Below are 20,524 nucleotides of genomic sequence, written 5' to 3'. Positions count from 1 at the left end.
AAATGGAATCTTCATAATTTAAGATGCAGAACGTTTACAAGCAAAAGAACAACTATCAAGACATAATTCTCATTCCGATTTTTGTATGTACCTACGAACCAATGTTCGGTATTTAACCAGGCAACTGGTCAAATCACCATGACATGTAATCGACTAGAGAGAGCACCAATATTCTGTATCCATCTTCTGCAGAAAGACACTTGAAACGTCAAAGGTGGTATGCGTTTGATGATAAATCATTCAGATGCAGTTGGTCCGTCGACAGGCTTCCCTCTCCCCCTTAGCTTGCCCACGGCTTCTTTCATGGCCTCATTTCTTTTTTTGCTTGCCAAAACTTTTGCCTGGACACCACTCAAATTGGGGTCCCTCCCCCTCCTCTCCTCAGGTGGTGGCGGCGGAGGCCTTCTGGCTGCCGCACTCACACCTCGATCACTGACATTCAAGCCGAGCACTGCACCAGCTAGGCCCAATGTCACAGCCCTGCAACATGAACCCATGACATGTCATAGATTTTATAGTTCTATTGTTTACACTTTTACTGAGTTTTCTCATTACCAAGCTACAATCTACTCCGTGATTTTACATCTCTTACAGTGGAAAATGAGGAATTTACTAATAAGTTCCTCACTAATCATCTTGCTTTTTAAAGAGGCTAAATGTATCTATTTTTTAGCATGCACCCCTGCTTTTGATATGTTATCTTTTTAGCGAATGTCTGTCAACCTTGTTCAAGTTTCATGAGGAAAATGAAGTTATAACTCATGGATGAAATAATCCATACAGCGGGTTTAAAGAAAAATATTTTAGCCCTTAAATACGACCTTCGCAAACTTAGCTCTAAAACCTGTTCATCCTTCACAGGAAACACTCTTGAGCATTGCATAGAAACATACTAACGTATATACACTTATAAATGTGTTCATACATAGGTACAACGTCCACATTCTTCACTTGAAAAACAAGCAACTCCAACAGAAAAACGTAAACCAACCTGCGATGTACAAGTTTATAATCCAGGTCTCCATCACATCCTAGAGATGAGCATTGAGTCTTCTTTCTTGAGGTTGTTGAGATGGGTACCGTTGCAGGAGCAGGTGCCGGGGTTAGTGAGTGGGCCATGACTCTCCTTGTGGACTGGTCTTGCTTGAGTTCAAAGTAAGTAGGAAGGTGTTTGTTTCTTCACAAGTAATAAGAAAAAGCCTATAAATGAAGGAAGTGGATGGTGTTGGGGTAGCTTAAGAAGTAAATAAGCAGATGCATTGACTGGTACCAGATAAGGTTCCATCTTCGTGGACCCTTCCTTCTCTCTGATTTACTTAGCTTCTGCATATCTATTGTGTCTTCCCCATTATCTATATGATTATTTCTTATGATCTCTGTTTTCGGAGACTGACCCATGTAATTAGGACTGTTCTTGTAACTTCCTATTTATATCCAAAATGTTCAGTAATTTCGAACTACTAAAAATGAAATTGTTTGGTTCAAACGGCAGGATCAATATCAAAACGAGAAGTATATGCCGATATTCGCAATTGTTGATGTCGAATGAAAGAATAGCCCGGACATCATAATTCACCACACAATGTAAAGTTGTTCTCGTATATAAAGTTGTTCTCGTATATATCGTGAGGTGTGCTGCGACTGTAGACTGATGGCTGATATATAGAAATGCTCCTCATGTATAGACCCTCAGATGTTTGAGAAGATGACGAGGAACCGAACCCAAAACGAATTTTACCGAGTACCGAAGCTCCTGTGACAAGCCTTCCAACGTCATGTTATACTTTCACTTGGAGATTCCTCCGACACTTTTGCATGCAATCCACACGACACCACCCACACAATGTGTAGGAAAGCGTACGACAGACCTCATGAAAAACATCGTAACAAAGAACAAATCTAAAGGCAGAAATCACTAAAAATCGAAGACGAGCGCAGGGGAGGGTCTTGGGGTATCAGAATAACGTAAAAAAAACCCTAGGAAAATGTCGGATTAAAACATCTTTGTAATCCATGCCCATAATCTAGTTACCATATAGAAAACGACACGCAATCCAAGCTGCAAAATTGCCCATAAATAGACAAATATCTTCTGAAAAAAGAAGTTTTAAAACATAGATAGGTCCCTCTTTTAAACTGCAACAGATAACCAAAATCTATGAAACCCTCACTTGCACACTAATCCTACTCATCATCCTCATCATCATCAGCTTCAGCTGAGTTTAATGCATTCAGTCTCTCAATCAGCTTGGCCTTCCGTTCCTCATAAGTAAGCTTCTTCAAGTTGTACCTGTTAAGAACCAGAAATTGGAACCTTCAAAAATATATTTTCTGCTTTAAAAAATCATGATATTCAGTCAAACAAAATTCAAGGTTTTGCAGTTGGAGTATTGCAAAAGCACAACCAAACAAGGAAGTAACTGAGTTTGGTAAGAATACCACCACAAATTTTCCCAAGATGAAGTACACACGTAGAAAAAAGTAATGAAAAGAGGCAACTACCTCCGTACATATGCAGGTACATATATACACACCAAAAAGCAACAATAAATCAATAACTGTCCCCACCTCTTGTGTTGCTTGGGAGGTTGTTTCTCAACCTTCTTCAAGGAGGGTTCAGCACGAATGGCAGCATGAACTTTCTTGTACAACTCCTCTATGTCATCAGGTTCAATCTCTCTTTTGATATATTCACTGAAGTGAGACTGGTACTTCTCAGGTTCATCCTCCATCAAGGTCTGGTACCAAGTTAAAAGGCAAACAATTAAAAAAAATTATAAGTTAAAAGACAAACAATTAAAACTAATATCAGAGATTGCAAAACGTTCTAAGAAAGGCAATGATCTGCTAGAAGAGGCATGGCACAGAACATAAATCCATACCCTCATATATGCAGCAACATGCCCACCATAGATATACTTGTGGTGAACTCCAGCATCGAACTGCTTACTTTCTTTTCCATAACCAGCAAACCTCTTCTCACTATGGGGGATATCAAGACCACCATCCAATGCTCCCTATAGTGATTACCATGGAAAAACTCATGCAATTAATAATTCTAATCATAACAATATATGTAAAAAAAAAGACAACTAAGAGGTTATGAAAGACAAGTCTGTGATTGACAATACCTTAAGGGCACCAAAAACACGGTTTCCAGTTGTTGTCCTGATAAGACCAACATCAAGGAGAGCACGGAATGGCCTTCTGCTCTCTGCAGGCTCAACTGAGAAATCCTCGCCAGTAGCCTAATAATAAAATACTTATTTACAAAGAAAACTACCACAAAAGCTGAAAACAGATATCCATTTAATTCAGGAGGGGACCAAGGGAGATATAGTATATATATGTCAATATACCTCCACATTGCCTTGATACTCCTCATCCATTTCAAGCATTTTCAAGACGCGACGGGCCAAAAGAAGTCCAGTACAGTAAGCTGAATGCATTAACAACATTCAATTATACAAGAAGACTACCATGAGTAACAGACAAAAAAGATAAAGGGTAGTAGAAAAGCTCTTAAAAGAGATAAGATAGAAATACCAGCTGCATAGTTAGTAAGGCCAACTTCAAGCCCATAATGCGGCAGCTCATGTGAATAAGCGGCAGCAAGAACCAAATCACCAGCAATACTAGCGGAGATAACTTGTGCAGTAATATCCTTGTTGGTCTGGTAACAATGTTAAGGTTTGAAACGCAGAAGAAAAATCTCAAAATGAAACCCTTCTGATTTTAACTCAAGACCAAACATGTTAGCCAATAGCCAGTGTGATCAATAAATCCCATTACTAAAATCTCAGAAGACCAAGAAGTGCCAAAATGCACATGCCAAAGAATGTACAAGAATGGTAATTATCATTCTTTATCAAATTCTATGGCCAACAAAATAGGAAGCATAAAAACTATAAAGAAAGAAGCTCCTTCTAGTGATCACCTAAACAAGAAACAAAGAATTAAAAAAAGATATCGGGACAGGAATAAACATTACTATAGACATATTTTAGGATACAAATCGCACAACAAATCGATATTTAGGAGTATTATACTTGTTCTTGTCCTGATTAATTAAGCGAATCCGGGCCCGGTAGTCAGTCTTCCCCTCTGGAAATATTCAGGAAATCTTACTGTCAGAATAGAAATAACATCAACTTAAGAATTATAACCATGAATCATTAAACACAATGCATACCTCGCCTTCTCTTAAACTTGACTTGAAATCGCTTGAAGTAGGCCTTGGATTTTTGAGCTTTGACAAAGGCCTGTAATGAATAATAAAATTGTTAGAACACTTGTCCCAAATGTAATTAGAGGGCCAACAATGTCAACAAACCGCATGGTAACAAATTAGATCCATATAACTCGTCTTTTGTTTGCATACATACAACTTTTTTCCAATTACACACATAAAAAAAAAAAAAAGCTACACGAAGTAATAGAGAATCCGTGCCAAAATACCCATAAGACTGAAAGAATAAGTGTAAACAACCTATAATAATATAATAAAATGCATAAAATGTAAGGATATAACGGGAGAGAGGTTGATTGCCAACTACATCAATTCTTAGAAAAATTGCCAACAATATGAGTGCTTCGGAACAGCAATTAACATATTCCTAAGAATTAAAATGAGGCATTTCCAAGATTCGGCAATATTCTCCTTTATCCACCTTTTTTTTGGGGAGCCAAACAAAACTCTCATACTCAACCACAATCCCGTGTTTAAAATCCTTCTCAATCAAACAAACGATACCCAACACATAGCTGTCCTCTTTCCATCCCACACTTTCCCAGCAAGTAAACAAACCTTTAGTTCTAAAAAAATTAAAAATATGTCAAGAAATGGAGCCGACTTCTCAAACAAGCATGGATTAATCAGCCAAATCAAACCAACTATTCAATCATAGTGAACAAAAAGAAGGAAACATAGAGCCTCAGTACGAGAGTCTCACCATTATTAAGGCTCGATCTAACTCCAAAGAGTAGAGAGGAGAGGGACAGAGACGGCTCAGCCTTCGTGAGAGAGAGGCCTAATGTAAAAGAGAGATATAAGCCCTGGAAGCACCTAATGGAGCTCTGAGATAAACGGATGCGATTGATTATATAGGGACTGACGGTTAGGATTGATTTGTTGGGGGGAGATCGCTAGGGTTTTGTGATTTGGGAACTTTACAGCACTTGAGTAGTGGCATTTTCGTGATTTCAAGGATGGCTTGCGATTAAGGTGCGGTACCCGAGCCAGAACAATGAATCGTGCTCTTCAGAAGTGTCACGTTCTGCGAGACTTAAAAAAATATGATTTTATTTTTTTATCTTTATATTTTATATTTTATATCAAAATTTACATATTTTTAAATAATGTGGAGTGTAAACTGTAAAGCGTATATATAAAAAAATTTTAGAACAATATCAATGTATTTATGTTTTCATGGGCTCTAGAGTTTGGGCCGCTGGCCCATACAAGCAAGTACTCTGAGTCTGGACCTCTTATAATAATCTCTTGGCAACTATTACCAGTCGTGTTACAACTTCTACGTGTCGAAGGCAAAAAATGAGCTATACTTCTTTCCACAAAAAATTGGCGTTGAGGAATAAAATCCTAATTAATCTCGAAACTGTAGAGGCCCTCGACAATAAATGTCTTGTAAGTATACTTCGAGTAATTTTTAAAAAGTTACTCAGAATCTGATTATTCGTAAAAGTTATTTACATCCCAATGATTCAAACCATAAATCCGGACCAGTAAAACTATGTTCTTTACCACTTAAACCAAGTCATAACGGTTAAAAAAATAATTAGAAAAATGCTAAATGTATTTGCGAAAAATTTACTTCTCTACATAATAGTTATTAATATGTTAAAAATTATAAAATTTGAGATTCAAAATTTGAATTTCAACAGAAAATAACAAAATGAGTGGTGTAAGTAAAACTGTAAATATATGTAGAACTACTCAAATTATTATTCTTATAAAAGTGCACTTGGCATATTCCTATTAATGATGGGAAAATCTAATAAAAATATGATAGAAAAATTCATCTCATCCGCTACTATTCATCACCTCACATTCTATGAAAAACACTCTCACACCCTATAAAAAATATTCACACATCCTATGAAAAAACTATAAGTATAAGGTGTGGAAATGGATAGTGACTGATGCATAGCATTCCTCAAAGATGATATTATATATGCAAAACATGTTATATAATAAATTGGGTAAGTAATCCATTTAATTATAGAGAAAACTACGTGAGAATTGGTAACATTTATTCGGCTAGATTTTAGCCAGAGCCCTCAAAAATAGCTCACATTCGACAGATAAAGATGACCAAATCTCAGCTTCTGATGTTTCCATTTTCTTTATATTCGCCACCCCTGAGCTTCTCTTCTTTGCGGCCGACAATCTCCATGACAAACTCGACATCTTCATCGAAGAGATATGTTGTTGGAAAATATGATTGCATTTATGAAAGGAAATATGGGTTAAAGATAAAATTAAAGTGCCAAAGATGACCAATGTATGGAGCAGCTACGATTGTTCATCCGGGTTCCGGCCCAAGAACTTGAGTATATTCGGACCGAAACCTGTGTTTCAAAACCAGGCTAGAACCTGAACCGGGTTAGTTCAAGTCAAACTTGGGCCAAAACTCATATTGAAATTGGTTTATAAAAATCTTTTTTTTTTTTTTTACATATATAAATCAAAGCCTACATATTATGAATTTTTTTCATGAAAAAAATATTGATGCAGTATTCAAACTCTATTTATTTAATTTTTTAAAATAAATTGTTTATAAAATAATATTGCATTCTTTATATGAAATCCACATATTATATTGTTTATATGCATTTTGAATTTTCAATCAAATAATCATCATCTATTATCATTAGGACTGATCTTTAATTTCCAAGAATCCCAATTAGTAAATAATTATAACCCAGCTTAATTATGTTACTTCCATAGCCCATCATCCCTAAGATCAAGTACAGGTTGTACCCATGTCTCTTCATTCCATTATAATGCATGTAATGCTTAAAAAAAAATTAGTAAGAAAACAGACAATGGGCCATCAGAGAACATGCTGATGTAATTAAAGAAAATGGGTTCCTCTCAACACTCAGTATTTGACATTATTAATAATAAAGAAAATATTATAGACACAAATGAATCTCATAAAAAAATCTCACACACTGATGTGGCACACTGATGTGTTAGTGTGCCACATCTCTACCTATTTTTTTCTTTCTTTCTCCCTTCCCCCGTGCCTCCACTCATGCCCTCTCTCTGCACTGGCCGTGGTAGTTGGAGACTACCCCAAGGTGGGCAAAAGACACTGACGGTCCAAGCGGCACCGCCGGCGTGGAGCTCACGACAACTTGTCGTGCACGTTGGTGACCTGGGACCACATTTCGCACACCATGTACATGGTGGACCGCGCACCACTAGGTGGCTGGGGTGGCGGAATCTGAGCCGATGGCTTGTCCTTTGGCTATCTATGGTGGTCAGGAACTACCCCGAGAGAGCAGACAACGAGAGCAAGGAGGGAGGGAAAGAGAGAGAGAGAGAGAGAGAGAGAGAAGAAGAAGGGAAACGTTGTCATATCAATATGTGGAATCTCTTTGTGTCTCTAGCAGCCATCTAATAATAATATTACAGTATACTAAACCTTTGTTGAAATAATTCCAAAATCCAAATCCCACAATTCATATATTTCTTATATAAAAAGAAGATCCAAAGTAATTGAAAATGATCAGTATATATAATTTTGATGTTTTGCATCCCTTTCTATTACAAGAGCTTTGTAGGTTGGGTAATGATTGCACACTTGATCTTTATTTCGAAGCTCTTTTGGGAATATGGGAAACCTTGATCACAATGGCAATGTGGGCATTGCGAAAACACTATCCTTTTGATACGTACAAAATGACGTGAATTATTAGTTCTTTGAGCGAATAATACAAGATTTGATCTGATGTAAAATGGTATCATTCATGAACGTATAGTTGCTAGAAAGGGAAAAAAATCAAAACATTCAAATTAGGGAAAAAAAAAACGAGGACCTGGTTGTAAACCCGAGTTCCAGCTTTAAAACCCAGTACTCTAACTGGGTGTACTCGGGTTTTTCTATGTAGGTACTGGACCGGATTTATTTCGGATCGAAACCTGGTTATCCTGGTTCCGAACCGGGCCAGGAAAAAATCCGGCCTGAATGAACAAGCTTAGGAGCAACCACAAGATACACGTGATAGAAGAATTAGTTAGGGTTTAAAAAAAAATCGGTGAATTGGTTATACTGATCAAATTGGTGTGTTTGGTCCGGTTCCAATTCCTAATAATCAAAACTCATTAGAAACTAGACCGATCCTGATTTTGATATTTAGAACACCGATTCAAACTAAACCGGACTGGTAGATATACACATATATATTATATATATTATATGCTAATTACTAAGTAATATAACATGAATTCAATCTTATTATTCATATCTATTAACCTTATAACATAAAATTAGTCTTATAAATTTTAATATAACATTTGATTATGATATAATATAAATTAATCTTATAACTTTTAATATAATATTTGAATTATGATATAATATTTAAATTTAAATTTTATAACATAAAATTAATATAATATTAATATAACATAATATGATAGATATGAGTCAATTACTTGCTATAGTTTTATTGGAGTAAGATTTTATTTATCCATAAAATCGAAAAAACCAAACCGAACTGAAACTGAAAAAATCGAAAATTTCGGTTTCAGCGATGAATCGCCGTATATCAGTTCTTAAATTTTTAAACCGGTTTAAAAAAGATTCAAAATCAGACCGAACTGGATCAATTACACCCATAGAATTAGTTGATGAAAAACACCATTTGAAATAGTATAAAACTATTTTATGTGTAATTAACATATAGTAATGCCAATTAATTATCATTTTTATGCGTACGAAATGTTACCAATATTGCTCAAAATATCCAATTATTAAGAGAGAAATTTATTGAAATCTGGCTATTCGGGAGCAAATCCGCAGTAAAACGATCATGTTGGGGATTACACACTAGAAATACGACTGTCTATATGCATTTATCCAATGCACTTTGTGCAAAGTATTCATTGGTATATTACTATTGAATATCATATGAAAAGATTTCAATGATTAAAAGATAAAAAATGTTAGATATGGTTTTAATTATATTAAGGACTTGTTTGTGAAACAAGATATTCTAAAGTATTATTAGATATTCTCAATATTACTCAAATATAAAAAAGTTTTTTAATTTAAAATTTTTAATTTTTTCATTTAACCATTATCTAGTCATTACAACTTTTCTAAACTTCCAAACAAAATACAAAAGAATAGTACAAAATTTTCAAATTTCAAAACAAAAATTATATTAAAAAATTACATTTAAACAATTATTTAACTTTATAATATTTTTATTCAAATTTTTTTTTTATCAAAACTCAATAAAAATATTTTAAATCAAATAATTTTAGTACTGTTCAAAAATTATTTTACTATTATTCACAGATATTTTAAAACATCCTAAATGTCGAAACCAACCCATTCACGACCGACATGATATGTTTTTCTATTTTTTAGATCAGACTATCCCTATTCACAATTTTAATATAGTACTTTATGATATACTTTACAAAAGATATCAATTCAAAAAGAGTAAACTATGATTTCACGACTAAATTGTACGTGTTTTCGGGTCCTTTCCTTCTGTAAAGGGTAAGGTGGTGGGTAGAGCAGGTCCTTTCCTTCTGTAAAGGGTAAGGCGGTGCGTAGGAGCTTTCTTTTATCATAATCTCTTATCGGTTGAAGCTACAAACATGGCAGATGATTTAGCAAGGCTTTGGGAAGGATTTAAACTAACCGAAACAAAGAAAGAGGTAGTTGATTTAACAAAAGAGGAAACGAAAAGAGCTGATCTGAAGTCCAAGAGGCGTCTTCTTCTTTTTGTGTTGATGGAAAAAATCTAAATAAGGAAGCTTTAAAAGCAACCATGAAAAAGATATGGAACCCTGAGGGTTATCTGTGCTTCAATGAAATAGGGCATCACAGATTTCTAGTAGAATTTCATAAATCAGTGGACTTGGAAAGGGTAATCAATGGAAGGCCATGGACTTTTGACAAATATCTAGTATGTATACAACCTTTTGACAACAACAATCCTCAAAGTGAGGTGAGTTTTTCACATGAACCCTTTTGGATTCAACTTCATGATTTGCCTTTAGCTGCGATGACATATGAAGGGGGAAAGAATAGGGTCTTCAATAGGGGAAGTATTAACAGTAGATGTGGATGGGGATGGGGTAGGGTGGAGAAAATATCTCAGAATCAGAGTTAATTTGGATACCACCAAACCTTTACCTCGAGGGAAATTAGTTAAAATAGAATGGAAACAGTTTTTGGTGGAATTTAAATATGAAAGACTTCCTTTATTTTACTTTCATTGTGGTGTAATTCAATATGTAACTAGGAGTTGTGTACTGAGAAGAAGTAGAACTAATTTAAAAAGTGAAGTTCAATCCCAGTATGGACAGTGGCTAAGGGCTACAGCTATCACAATGATGGGTAATTGGGACAAAAGAACTGCAAGCAGGGGTAACAGAGGTCAGTATAAAGCTCAAGAAAGTGATGAGGAACATAACAACATGGGCCTTCTATATTATCATGACAACCAAATCCCTCAGAAGGAGGCAGGCACGGACCCTGCAGAACAAATTGAACTAAGCGTGGATAAGCGTGGATAAGGGTAAACAAAAAGTTCAGCTGGAGTATAGCAAACATGTTGACCAACCTTTAGAACAAAATAGAGTTTCATCAGCTGAGACAAACATTATTAACATAAATCAGGAAGATTTGTCTATAGAGAACAGGAATCAAATCAATCAAACTCTCAATTCAGAAGAAGAAACCCAACCTGTTTACTTGAGATAACATTCATCAAATTCTGTGGACTTTTTACCAAAACAACTGAGCTGGAAAAGAAGGGCAAGAAATGTCAGTCATCAAAAGTCAGAAGAAATGGAGAGTGAAGAGACAGAATCAAGTGCTCCAAATGAAAGGAAATGAGTCATTGACAATATTGATAAGGAGGATGACTAAGGTGTTACCAAAAAATTTAAAGAGAATCTCATTCCTGAAAGGAGAATAACTCAGGAAACTATGGTGGAGGCTGCTCAGTAGCCCCACCACCAGCAGTAATGAAGTGCCTTACTTGGAACTGTCGAGGGTTTGGGAACTCTCAAACAGTTAGAGAACTATACTTTATGGTGAAGCAAAAGAGCCCAAACATCCTTTTTCTTATTGAAACAAAAAGCTCAAGGGAAATGATTGAAAGTATAAAGAACAAATAGGTTTTGATAGAAGTTTTACAGTGAATAATAAAGGAAGTAGTGGAGGTTTGGCAATGATGTGGCATTCCACTGATGACATTGAGGTAGAATCTTATACCAATTCTCATATTTCTCTTAGAATTGATGATTCTAATATTGGGAGGGTAGGGACAGTAACAGGCTTTTATGGCAACCCAATAACAGCAAAGAGAGAAGGGAGTTGGCAGCTTTTAAGGGCTTTAAAACCTGTGGATAATAGACCTTGGTTATGCATGAGAGACTTCAATGAAATATTGCATCAACATGAAAAACATGGGGGTATCACCAGACCTTTGGCACAAATGGAAGGCTTTAGGAAAGCATTGCAAAACAGTGATTTAAATAATATGGGTTTAGTGGCAATAAATTTACCTGGTTTAACAACAGAGAAGGAGGTGAATTCACTAAAGAGAGATTAGATAGAGTGATTGCCAACATTGGTTTTATAAACATTTTTCAAGACTTGAATGTTATGACTCTAGCAGCTTGCACCTCAGATCATAGCCCCATTCTAACAAATTTGATCTCTCAGTCTTAGCCGCAAAGAAGAAGAAGCAAAATCTTCAGATATGAAATGAGTTGGAGCCTAAATGAGGAGTGTAAGGGCATGGTAAATAGAGCTTGGGAAAGGAATAACAACACTGAGAATACAATAACTGAAGTCATAAACAAGTTAGACAAATGTAGAAGTCAATTCATCAACTGAAACAGAAGACAAGAAAGGCTTTACAAAGAACCAATTGAACAGTAGCTCAACAAGGTGAAACAGCTTCAAGAAAGAAACACAGGAGCTGACCAAGAGGAAATCAAACAGGTGCAAAGGAATGTGAATATTAAACTGGAGCAGGAAGATCTAAAGTGGAAGCAAAGATCAAAACAAAAATGGCTCAAAGAAGGGGATCGAAACACCAGATTTTTTCACATGTGTGCCAATCAAAGGAAGAAGAAGAACACCATACACAAGATCAGTGATGAAGAGGGAAATTTCTATTTTTCAACACAAGACATCAATCACATTATTCAGGAGTTTTTCACTAATTTGTATGCTACATCTCATCTAATGGGCCAGTCACAGTGTGTTGAGGACATGCCAACAATGATTACTGGGGAGATGAATTCAATATTGACTTCAGAATTTGTGTATTTAGAGGTATTAGAAGTAGTATTTAGCATGAACCATTTCAGTTCTCCTGGACCTGATAGATATTCAACAGGTTTCTTTCAACAATATTGGGAAACTATAGGAGAATATCTATGTGAAGCAGTAACAAAGGCTTTGAATAGAAATAGGTGGGATTGTTCCATCAATAAGACTTTCATGGTCTTAATTCCTAAAAAACAAAACCCTCAAATGTTATAGAATACATGCCTATTAGTTTGTGTAATGTATTATACAAAATAATGGCCAAAGTTCTGTCAAATAGGTTGAAGCAATTCCTACCTGACATCATTTCTTCAAATCAGATAGCTTTTGTCCCAGGGAGATTAATTACAGATAATATAGTACTTGCTTTTGAAGCTATGCATTCAATGCAGTGCAAGATGAAAGGAAATACTGGGTTCATGGCTCTCAAAATGGACATGAGCAAGGCCTATGATAGATTGGAGTGGAGTTTTCTAGAGATTGTAATGGCAAAGATGGGGTTCAATAGAATATGGATAGAATTGATTCTTAAATGTGTTACCACTGTTACATATTCTTTATTGGTCAATGGTTTTCCTCAACCAGCTTTTGCTCCTTCTAGAGGAATTAGATAGGGAGACCCTTTGTCACCCTATCTATTCTTATTATGTTCTGAAGCTCTAAGCCAAATGCTCAACAAGGCTGAACAGATGAGGTTAATCACTGGCTTACCTATTGGCAAGGGACAAATTCACTTAAACCATCTGTTTTTTGCAGATGGCAATGTACTTTTTTGCAAAGCCTCATCACTAGAATGGAGTAGGCTCAGTTACATCAGAAGTCAGTGTGAAAGAGCTTCTGGCCATAGATTAAACAAAGAAAAATCTGCTCTATGTTTCAGCAACAATACAAAGGCTTCCATAAGGGACATTGTCACAAGGTTTGCAGGGGTAAGAATTACAAACTCTTATGATAAATATCTAGGCCTCCCAGCTTTAATAGGCAGATAAAGGATCAATATTTTAAGGTAATACTAGACAAAGTAAGAAGGAAATTGACAGATTGGAAGTGGAAGTTTTTGTCTCAAGCAAGCAGAGAAATATTGATAAAATCAGTGATTCAAACTATTTTCACATACTCAATGGGAGTCTTTAAACTTCCTAAGGGATTGCTAAAATAGTTAAACAGTTTAATGAGCAACTACTGGTGGGGGTAGGTAAATGAAGAGAGAGAGATGAACTGGATGAGTTGGTAAAAAATGGGGAAGTTTAAAGAAATAAAGGGTCTTGGATTCAGAGAATTTGAAAAGTTTAACCAAGCTTTGTTAGCAAAACAAGCTTGGAGAATGATTAAAAATCCAGATTCCCTAGCAGCAAGTGTTCTAAAGGCAAAATACTACCCTCACTCAGATTTTTTCAATGCTAAACTAGGAAGTAACACATCCTATATTTGGAGAAGTATGTTATCAGTAAGAAAAGTAATTCAAGAATGATCAAGTTGGAGAATTGGAAATGGTAAATCTGTTGGAATTTGGAAAGATTCATGGCTGCCTCAACCTATATTGTACAGACCTCAATCTGGTTATAACCTGCTGGAATATGATGCAAGAGTGGAAGACCTCATCCAACAAGAAACAAAAGAATGGAACATCTTTTTAATTCACCTTCAATAGTATAGAAGCTGGCTTGATCACTAAAATCCCTATTAGCAAGTATAATCAGGAAGACAGATTGATTTGGAGAAGCAATGCTAAGGAAGAATTCACAGTGAAAAGTGCTTATCATTTACTTAGAAAACTACAAGAAAGGAACCGAGGAGAGGCTTCAATAGGAGTCATCAACAAAGAGGAGTGGACTAGGTTTTGGAAGCTGCCAATACCTCCAGCAGCCAAGAATTTTGTTTGGAGAGCATGTTCGAATATACTGCCAACCAGGGTCAACTTGTGCCAAAAGAAGATCATTCAAGACTCAAGCTGTCTAATGTGCCTCAGGGAACAAGAAACAACTGAACATGTATTATGAGAGTGTATTTCAGCAACTGATATACTGAGTCAAAGTTCAAGGAAAATTCAAAAAACAAAGACAACATGTAGCAATTTCAAAGTGTTTATTAAGGACATGTTCAAAAGACTCAACAAGCAGGAGATGATTGAGCTTATTCTAATTTTATGAAACATTTGGTAGAGAATAAATGAATATGTTTTTAAGAACACTATGATTGATCCTAAGACAGTCATGCATAGAGTAAGTGAACTGATGACAGAATGTGCAACAACAAGGTTAGAAGAGAATGATCAGATTGCAGCAATAGACGGGAGGGTCATATGGGTTAGTCCACCTCAAGGTTTTTGTAAGATAAATTGGGATGTGGCTGTAGATTTTTAAAAAAAAAAAAAAAAAACTGTAAAATAAGAATAGGAGCAGCAGTTAGAGATGAAGAAGAGAATTTTTTGGTAACCTTGAGAAAGAAAGAAGATGCATTTCCAAATCCACTTGTGGCAGAGGCATCACCTAGTGGAATTGAACTAGGAATGAAGAAGGTGATTCTAAAAGGTGACTCAAAAATTGTAGTTGATGCTATACAACAGAAGAAGAAGGACGAAAGCAGTTTTAGTATGATAATATTTGATATCCAAACAACAATGGATAGATTGGAACAATGTTTTTGTAATCACACTTATCGTGATGGCAACTTGGTTGCCCATAAGCTAGGGAAGGATGCTCTTAGATTGCGTTTAGATGTTGAATTGAATTGAGTTTAGTTGAGATAATAAAATATTGTTAGAATATTATTTTTTAATATTATAATTATTTTGAGATTTGAAGAAGTTGAATTGTTTATTATATTTTATATTGAAATTAAAAAAAATTATAGTAATGAGTTGAGATAGGTTAATAATCCAAACAAAGCCTTAATGACAGAGATTGTATAGTGGACATCCAGGACATTCCCAACTGCTTGTTAACTTTGTTTTAGCAACGGTTATGCATGAAAGAGGTTATTTCCAAAAAAAAAAAAAAAAACTATGATTTCCCCATCTTACATTAAAACTCGCTAATCGAACCAATGACTAAAAAAAGGTGGCGAATTCTAGAAGGAGGAAAGAATATTAATAATATTCGATTCGTCAAATGAAATAAGTCCGTTGATATGAAGCAGTTGCCAAGCTTGACAAAATAGGCCGTTTTGATTCTTGAATCATTCGAGAAGAGAGAAAAAACGACAAAAGTAAATTTGACCGTAAAAATCAAAGATTTACACCGCACTGTTGATAAGAAAAAAAATATAAAATAAAATAAAATAATTGTGTATAGTCTGTGGTGTAGAAATGATGAGTATGATTTTTCTTAATATTATATTTGGCAAAATAAAAGTAAATTCTGAATTATTATTTTTTTGTCTTTTGAATTCTATAAAGAGTGGCTCTAGGTGGGAGATGGGAGTTACCGTTAGTTATAAGATTTTTTTTTTTCATATATGTATTTTTAACACTTTTAAATATTTTTTAAAAAGATAAAAAAAATTATAATATTATTATAAAATACTTCTTTAATTATTAAATAAATAATAATAATAATAAATTCCGACGGATCCCCAATGGAAAGAGTATCATTTCCCTTCGATAAAACATCAACCACTTGTGGGAACACCTAAAACCAGACAGAAATTGTCAAAGACAACACAAGTGAACCACCAAACCAGGGGCTTTCAAGCTTCTCTTATCTACGACTTGGTTTCAGACCAGTAAACATGGGTCAGGTTGACTATTTCCCTCAAAAAAAAAAAAAAAAAAAAAACCCCGAGCCATCGAAACATCAGCATCTATCCAATATAAAAAAACTCAATTTCCAAGTTAGTACGAAGAGCACACTATTTATATTGTTAATACGACAGTGTTTAACTTGTGAATTAAATTTTATTATATTAAAACGTGAAAAGTGTATTATTATCCACTGTTCCTTATTGTATAATTGTATTTTCTTCTAATACAAAACTTAAAATCATATAAATATGAATCTCACCACAAATTAATTGAATATGAAAGGAATAACAAACAAAGTAAAATAAAATGGAGAGAGATTAATTGGTAATCACTAAAATAGATCAAACAAATATTGAAGTTATATTCTATGAATGCAAAGACTTTTTGTCACCAATAATAATTAAAGAACACCGTTGAAGGAAAATTACTCTAGATGGTTAGACAACACCTATAAATCTGCTATAGAAAAAACATTTAGGCTGCGTTTGGTTGTCAAACTAAACTCATCTCAAACCAATCAATGATGTGACCAACTATTTTTTCAATTTCTTATAAAAGACTTTAATTCATCTCAACTTACTTTCTACATTTCTACTTAAAAAGTTAAACACATCTTAACTTAAAAAAGTTAAATCTATCTCACTACAATGCCCAAAATACTACCATTAATTCACAATTTAACTCAACTCATTTCAACATCCAAACGTAACCTTAGTTTAAGTTCTTACAACAATTAATGCTAGCTGTATTTAAGAAGAATTTATAAAAAAACTCATTTCTCTACATGTTAGTTATTGATACACTGAAAATTATAAAATTTGAAATTCAATGTAAAACTGACAAAATGAGTCTTGCACATAAAATTATAAGTACTTACAAAAACTTAGCTCGAGCCTTAGGTTTCTTCTATAGCCCCTCTCCATGATGAATAAACTCGTTCATTCAACTAAAACTTTAGCATACCAGTGAATTCACCGGGCAATCTCCAGGAACAAGATGATCAAATATAGTGTTTCGATAGTAAGAAATAAACAATTTGATTTTTTAAATAATGTTTTTCACATTTAGAAAATCGTTTATAAGCAACCTTATATAGATAGATACGGCTCCAATCAAGATTCAAATAGGACTTACAAAATTTTAAAAACAAGATCTTGTACATTCTCTTGAAAACAAGTCTCATGATGTGTCTATCAAACCCGAGATCGCGATGTCGCTCAACCGAGGGACCATCGAATATCGATCGAGCACTTAGCTAGCAATGTTGTTAGACTTTTGGCTATATATATATATATATATATATATATATATATCATGTAGTGTAGTGAATCTTATATATCGTGAAAAAGTGTACATTTTTATTTATTTATTTATGAATCTTCTTTTTATAATAAAGAATATGCACAAAATTCACACATCTAAAACTTGTAACTGGTATCGTAGCAGCACGAGTGGAGGCATTGAGCAGTATACTTTTACTCATTTTCAATTGAGTGACTCAAGAATTGTTGAAAAATGGTTTGGGCGTTGAATGAACTTGGAAGGGATATTCAGCCCGAAGGGATAAGCCCATGTGTTGGAGGGCCCAAATCTGAAACTTCCAAAATCGGGACTAGTTTGCAAGCTCAGGGATGCAACCTATAACAGGCTCGTGAAGGATAATGTAGTGAACAAATAATGTTTTTGTTTGATCAGGTTATTCTACCAATTTATTCGAATGCTATCTAAGATAGACTCTGATGTCAGTCATTATCATCACTTTATATTCCAAAAGTTAACACTTAAAGGTAATGTATTTAACATTCATTCGTATATTTATATTGATACCACTTCTCTCTAACTTAGACATCGGAGTCCTACGGGACACACCCGTGCCATTATCTACTCTGCTACAGGTCAGTGATACGAAAGACGTCCTTAATAAAGCTAATAACCTTCCCTTATTTAAATTGCTACCAACATCAACTTTGGCTACATTAATGAGTTGTTGAGAAGGCAGATCGAAACAGCTCCCGCAATCTGGAATGTGTCTTTTTTCAATTTTGACTGTCATATGTAGGCGCGGTAGTTAATGTTGAAAATTACTCTTGACAACCTATATATCTATCTACCTTGGCATGCCGGCAGGGGAGTTTCTATAGTCAATATGGAGATATAAATATTTTAGTTAAAAAAAAAAATTTATAAAAAAATTTTATAAATTAATTTAATTTAATATAATACATTAAATTGTAAAATTATCTATATTGTAACGTAAATATAATGTATCAACTTTTATAAGATTTCTGCCTAACTGTGCAAAGAAAATCAGTGCGAACTCGTGTGTCATGCACTCTACAGTGGCACTACATCCATACACAGTACCACTGAACTGACAGATATGAATATCTATAAATAGCACTGCCCATATCAATGCATTTCATACAGTTTTCGCCTTGCAGCCCTCGAGCCAATTCCTAGTTTTTCAAAAAATTAAGAAATTTATAACCATGGCCGTCCAAACACAGACCAAGATTCCGGTTGTTGATTTCTCTGACGAGAACCTGAAACCTGGTACAACTTCATGGCTGAAAGTTCGCAACGATGTTTGCCGTGCACTCGAGGAGTACGGCTGTTTTGCAGCAGAACTTGGCAACAAATTTCCTCTGGATCTTCACGAGGCTATCTTTGGTGCAGCACAGGAGTTGTTTGATTTCCCCACAGAAACCAAAGAGAAAGTTACCTCTGAAAAGCTTTTCCATGGCTATGTCGCGAGTCCTCTCCGCGAACGCATGATGATCGATAACGCAACCTCTCCGGAAGTGATTCGAAAGTTGACGAATATCTTCTGGCCCAACGGAAATGATCATGTCCGGTAATAATTTAGTCCCCTCCTCTGTTTCATTCTCGGATTTGTATCGTGTAACATGACTTAATTTCTTTTTCATTTTGATTAGTGAGAGTGCTGATGCATACGTGAAGAAGATGACGGAATTGGATGAGATGGTGACGAGAATGGTATTTGAAAACTATGGTGCAGAAAAACACTATGATTCTCACTTGGAGCTTACTTCTCGCACTCTCTCGCTTTTAAGATACAAAAAACATCAGAAGGACGGGAACAATGAAGGGATTAAAACCCATACGGACAAGCACTTCACCACCATACTCCATCAAAATCGAGTGAGGGGTTTGGAGATAAAAACTAAGGATGGTGAATGGATTGGCTTCGATCCATCGCCTTCATCCTTTCTATTCTTGGCTGGTGATGCTCTCCAGGTAAAAATGAGTGATGTTTTGGTATTTTTTTAGTATTGGTATTGGGTTTCAGATGGTAAAAGTAGAGTACTGATGATGACTAATTAGTAAAGTTTTGTAAATGAGCAAGGTATGGAGCAACGACAGGATAGAAGCAAGCTTGCATAGAGTAATGTTGGTGGAAAATGAGGAGAGATACTCATTGGGGACGTTTGCATTCCATGAGGGGACGATACATGTGCCAGAAGAATTGGTTGATGAGAAACACCCTTTACAGTACAACCCCTTTAACAATCGTGAATATGCCAAAGCACAAGTTGCTCTCATTCAGAAAGAAATTTCACTCAAATCCTTCTGTGGTGTTAACTGTTAATTCAAGTACTAGTCCTGTTCGCCGGCTGTTCAAGTGTGTTTGTATGGTACTATGGTGATAAATTGCATAAGATGTGATGCAAAAGGCTACTTTTCACGTTGTAATCTCACCGTGTAATAATAATAATAATAATAATAAATATAAAGAATAAACAATGCCTTTTGTCAAATTACTACATGTCTCAAAAATTTAAGTTTACGAGAATATATAGATTTAATTATTTGTATTATATATATTCTTAACACTCTCTCTTAATACGTATGGGTCACTCTTTATCAATGAGTAAGTCCAACATGTAAAATATTTAATTAAATAAGTATAGTGTTGAGTCAAGGTTCGAACTCAAAACTTTTACTTTAATACTATGTAAAATTATGACTTATCTCAAAAGTTTAAACTTATAAAAAGAAGTAAATTCTTTTAACGTCTATTTCATAAATTTATTTGTGGCATGTATTTTCTATTACTTTTATCCATACATTTAGTCAAGATCAATTATACCCACACAACAATTCGAGACTTTTTTCCAGTCTCCAATTAAGCTAGGCATTGAAAATTGACTAGTGCTAGCTCGAAGGTGCTATTAAAGGAGATCTAAAACTAGTCAAATTAAACAATATT

The 20,524-nt window shown here is 34.8% G+C and overlaps 3 protein-coding genes across 3 annotated transcripts; 1 reads left to right on the top strand and 2 right to left on the bottom strand.

The window, feature by feature from the left end:
* Positions 1–18: 18 nt before the first annotated feature.
* Positions 19–1,482, bottom strand: LOC121246904. Its single transcript, XM_041145221.1, has 2 exons — positions 992–1,482; positions 19–480 (listed from the first exon to the last, which is right to left on the bottom strand). Exons 1-2 carry the CDS (start codon positions 1,117–1,119, stop codon positions 237–239), a joined length of 372 nt encoding a protein of 123 aa, XP_041001155.1. The 5' UTR covers positions 1,120–1,482; the 3' UTR covers positions 19–236.
* A 481-nt stretch (positions 1,483–1,963) lies between these two features.
* Positions 1,964–5,139, bottom strand: LOC121246902 (60S ribosomal protein L5-like). Its single transcript, XM_041145220.1, has 9 exons — positions 4,953–5,139; positions 4,193–4,262; positions 4,013–4,104; positions 3,547–3,673; positions 3,360–3,439; positions 3,132–3,248; positions 2,883–3,017; positions 2,569–2,738; positions 1,964–2,290 (listed from the first exon to the last, which is right to left on the bottom strand). Exons 1-9 carry the CDS (start codon positions 4,953–4,955, stop codon positions 2,185–2,187), a joined length of 900 nt encoding a protein of 299 aa, XP_041001154.1. The 5' UTR covers positions 4,956–5,139; the 3' UTR covers positions 1,964–2,184.
* A 13,516-nt stretch (positions 5,140–18,655) lies between these two features.
* Positions 18,656–20,125, top strand: LOC121246901 (deoxypodophyllotoxin synthase-like). Its single transcript, XM_041145219.1, has 3 exons — positions 18,656–19,147; positions 19,230–19,551; positions 19,661–20,125. The coding sequence occupies exons 1-3, from the start codon at positions 18,783–18,785 to the stop codon at positions 19,901–19,903; spliced, it is 930 nt and encodes a 309-aa protein (XP_041001153.1). The 5' UTR covers positions 18,656–18,782; the 3' UTR covers positions 19,904–20,125.
* The last annotated feature ends 399 nt before the right edge of the window (positions 20,126–20,524 follow it).

Source organism: Juglans microcarpa x Juglans regia, chromosome 1S (assembly GCF_004785595.1).
Source record: "Juglans microcarpa x Juglans regia isolate MS1-56 chromosome 1S, Jm3101_v1.0, whole genome shotgun sequence".
Lineage (NCBI taxonomy): Eukaryota > Viridiplantae > Streptophyta > Magnoliopsida > Fagales > Juglandaceae > Juglans > Juglans microcarpa x Juglans regia.
Note: the sequence above shows the minus strand (reverse complement) of the source record. Positions and strands in the feature narration are given on the sequence as shown.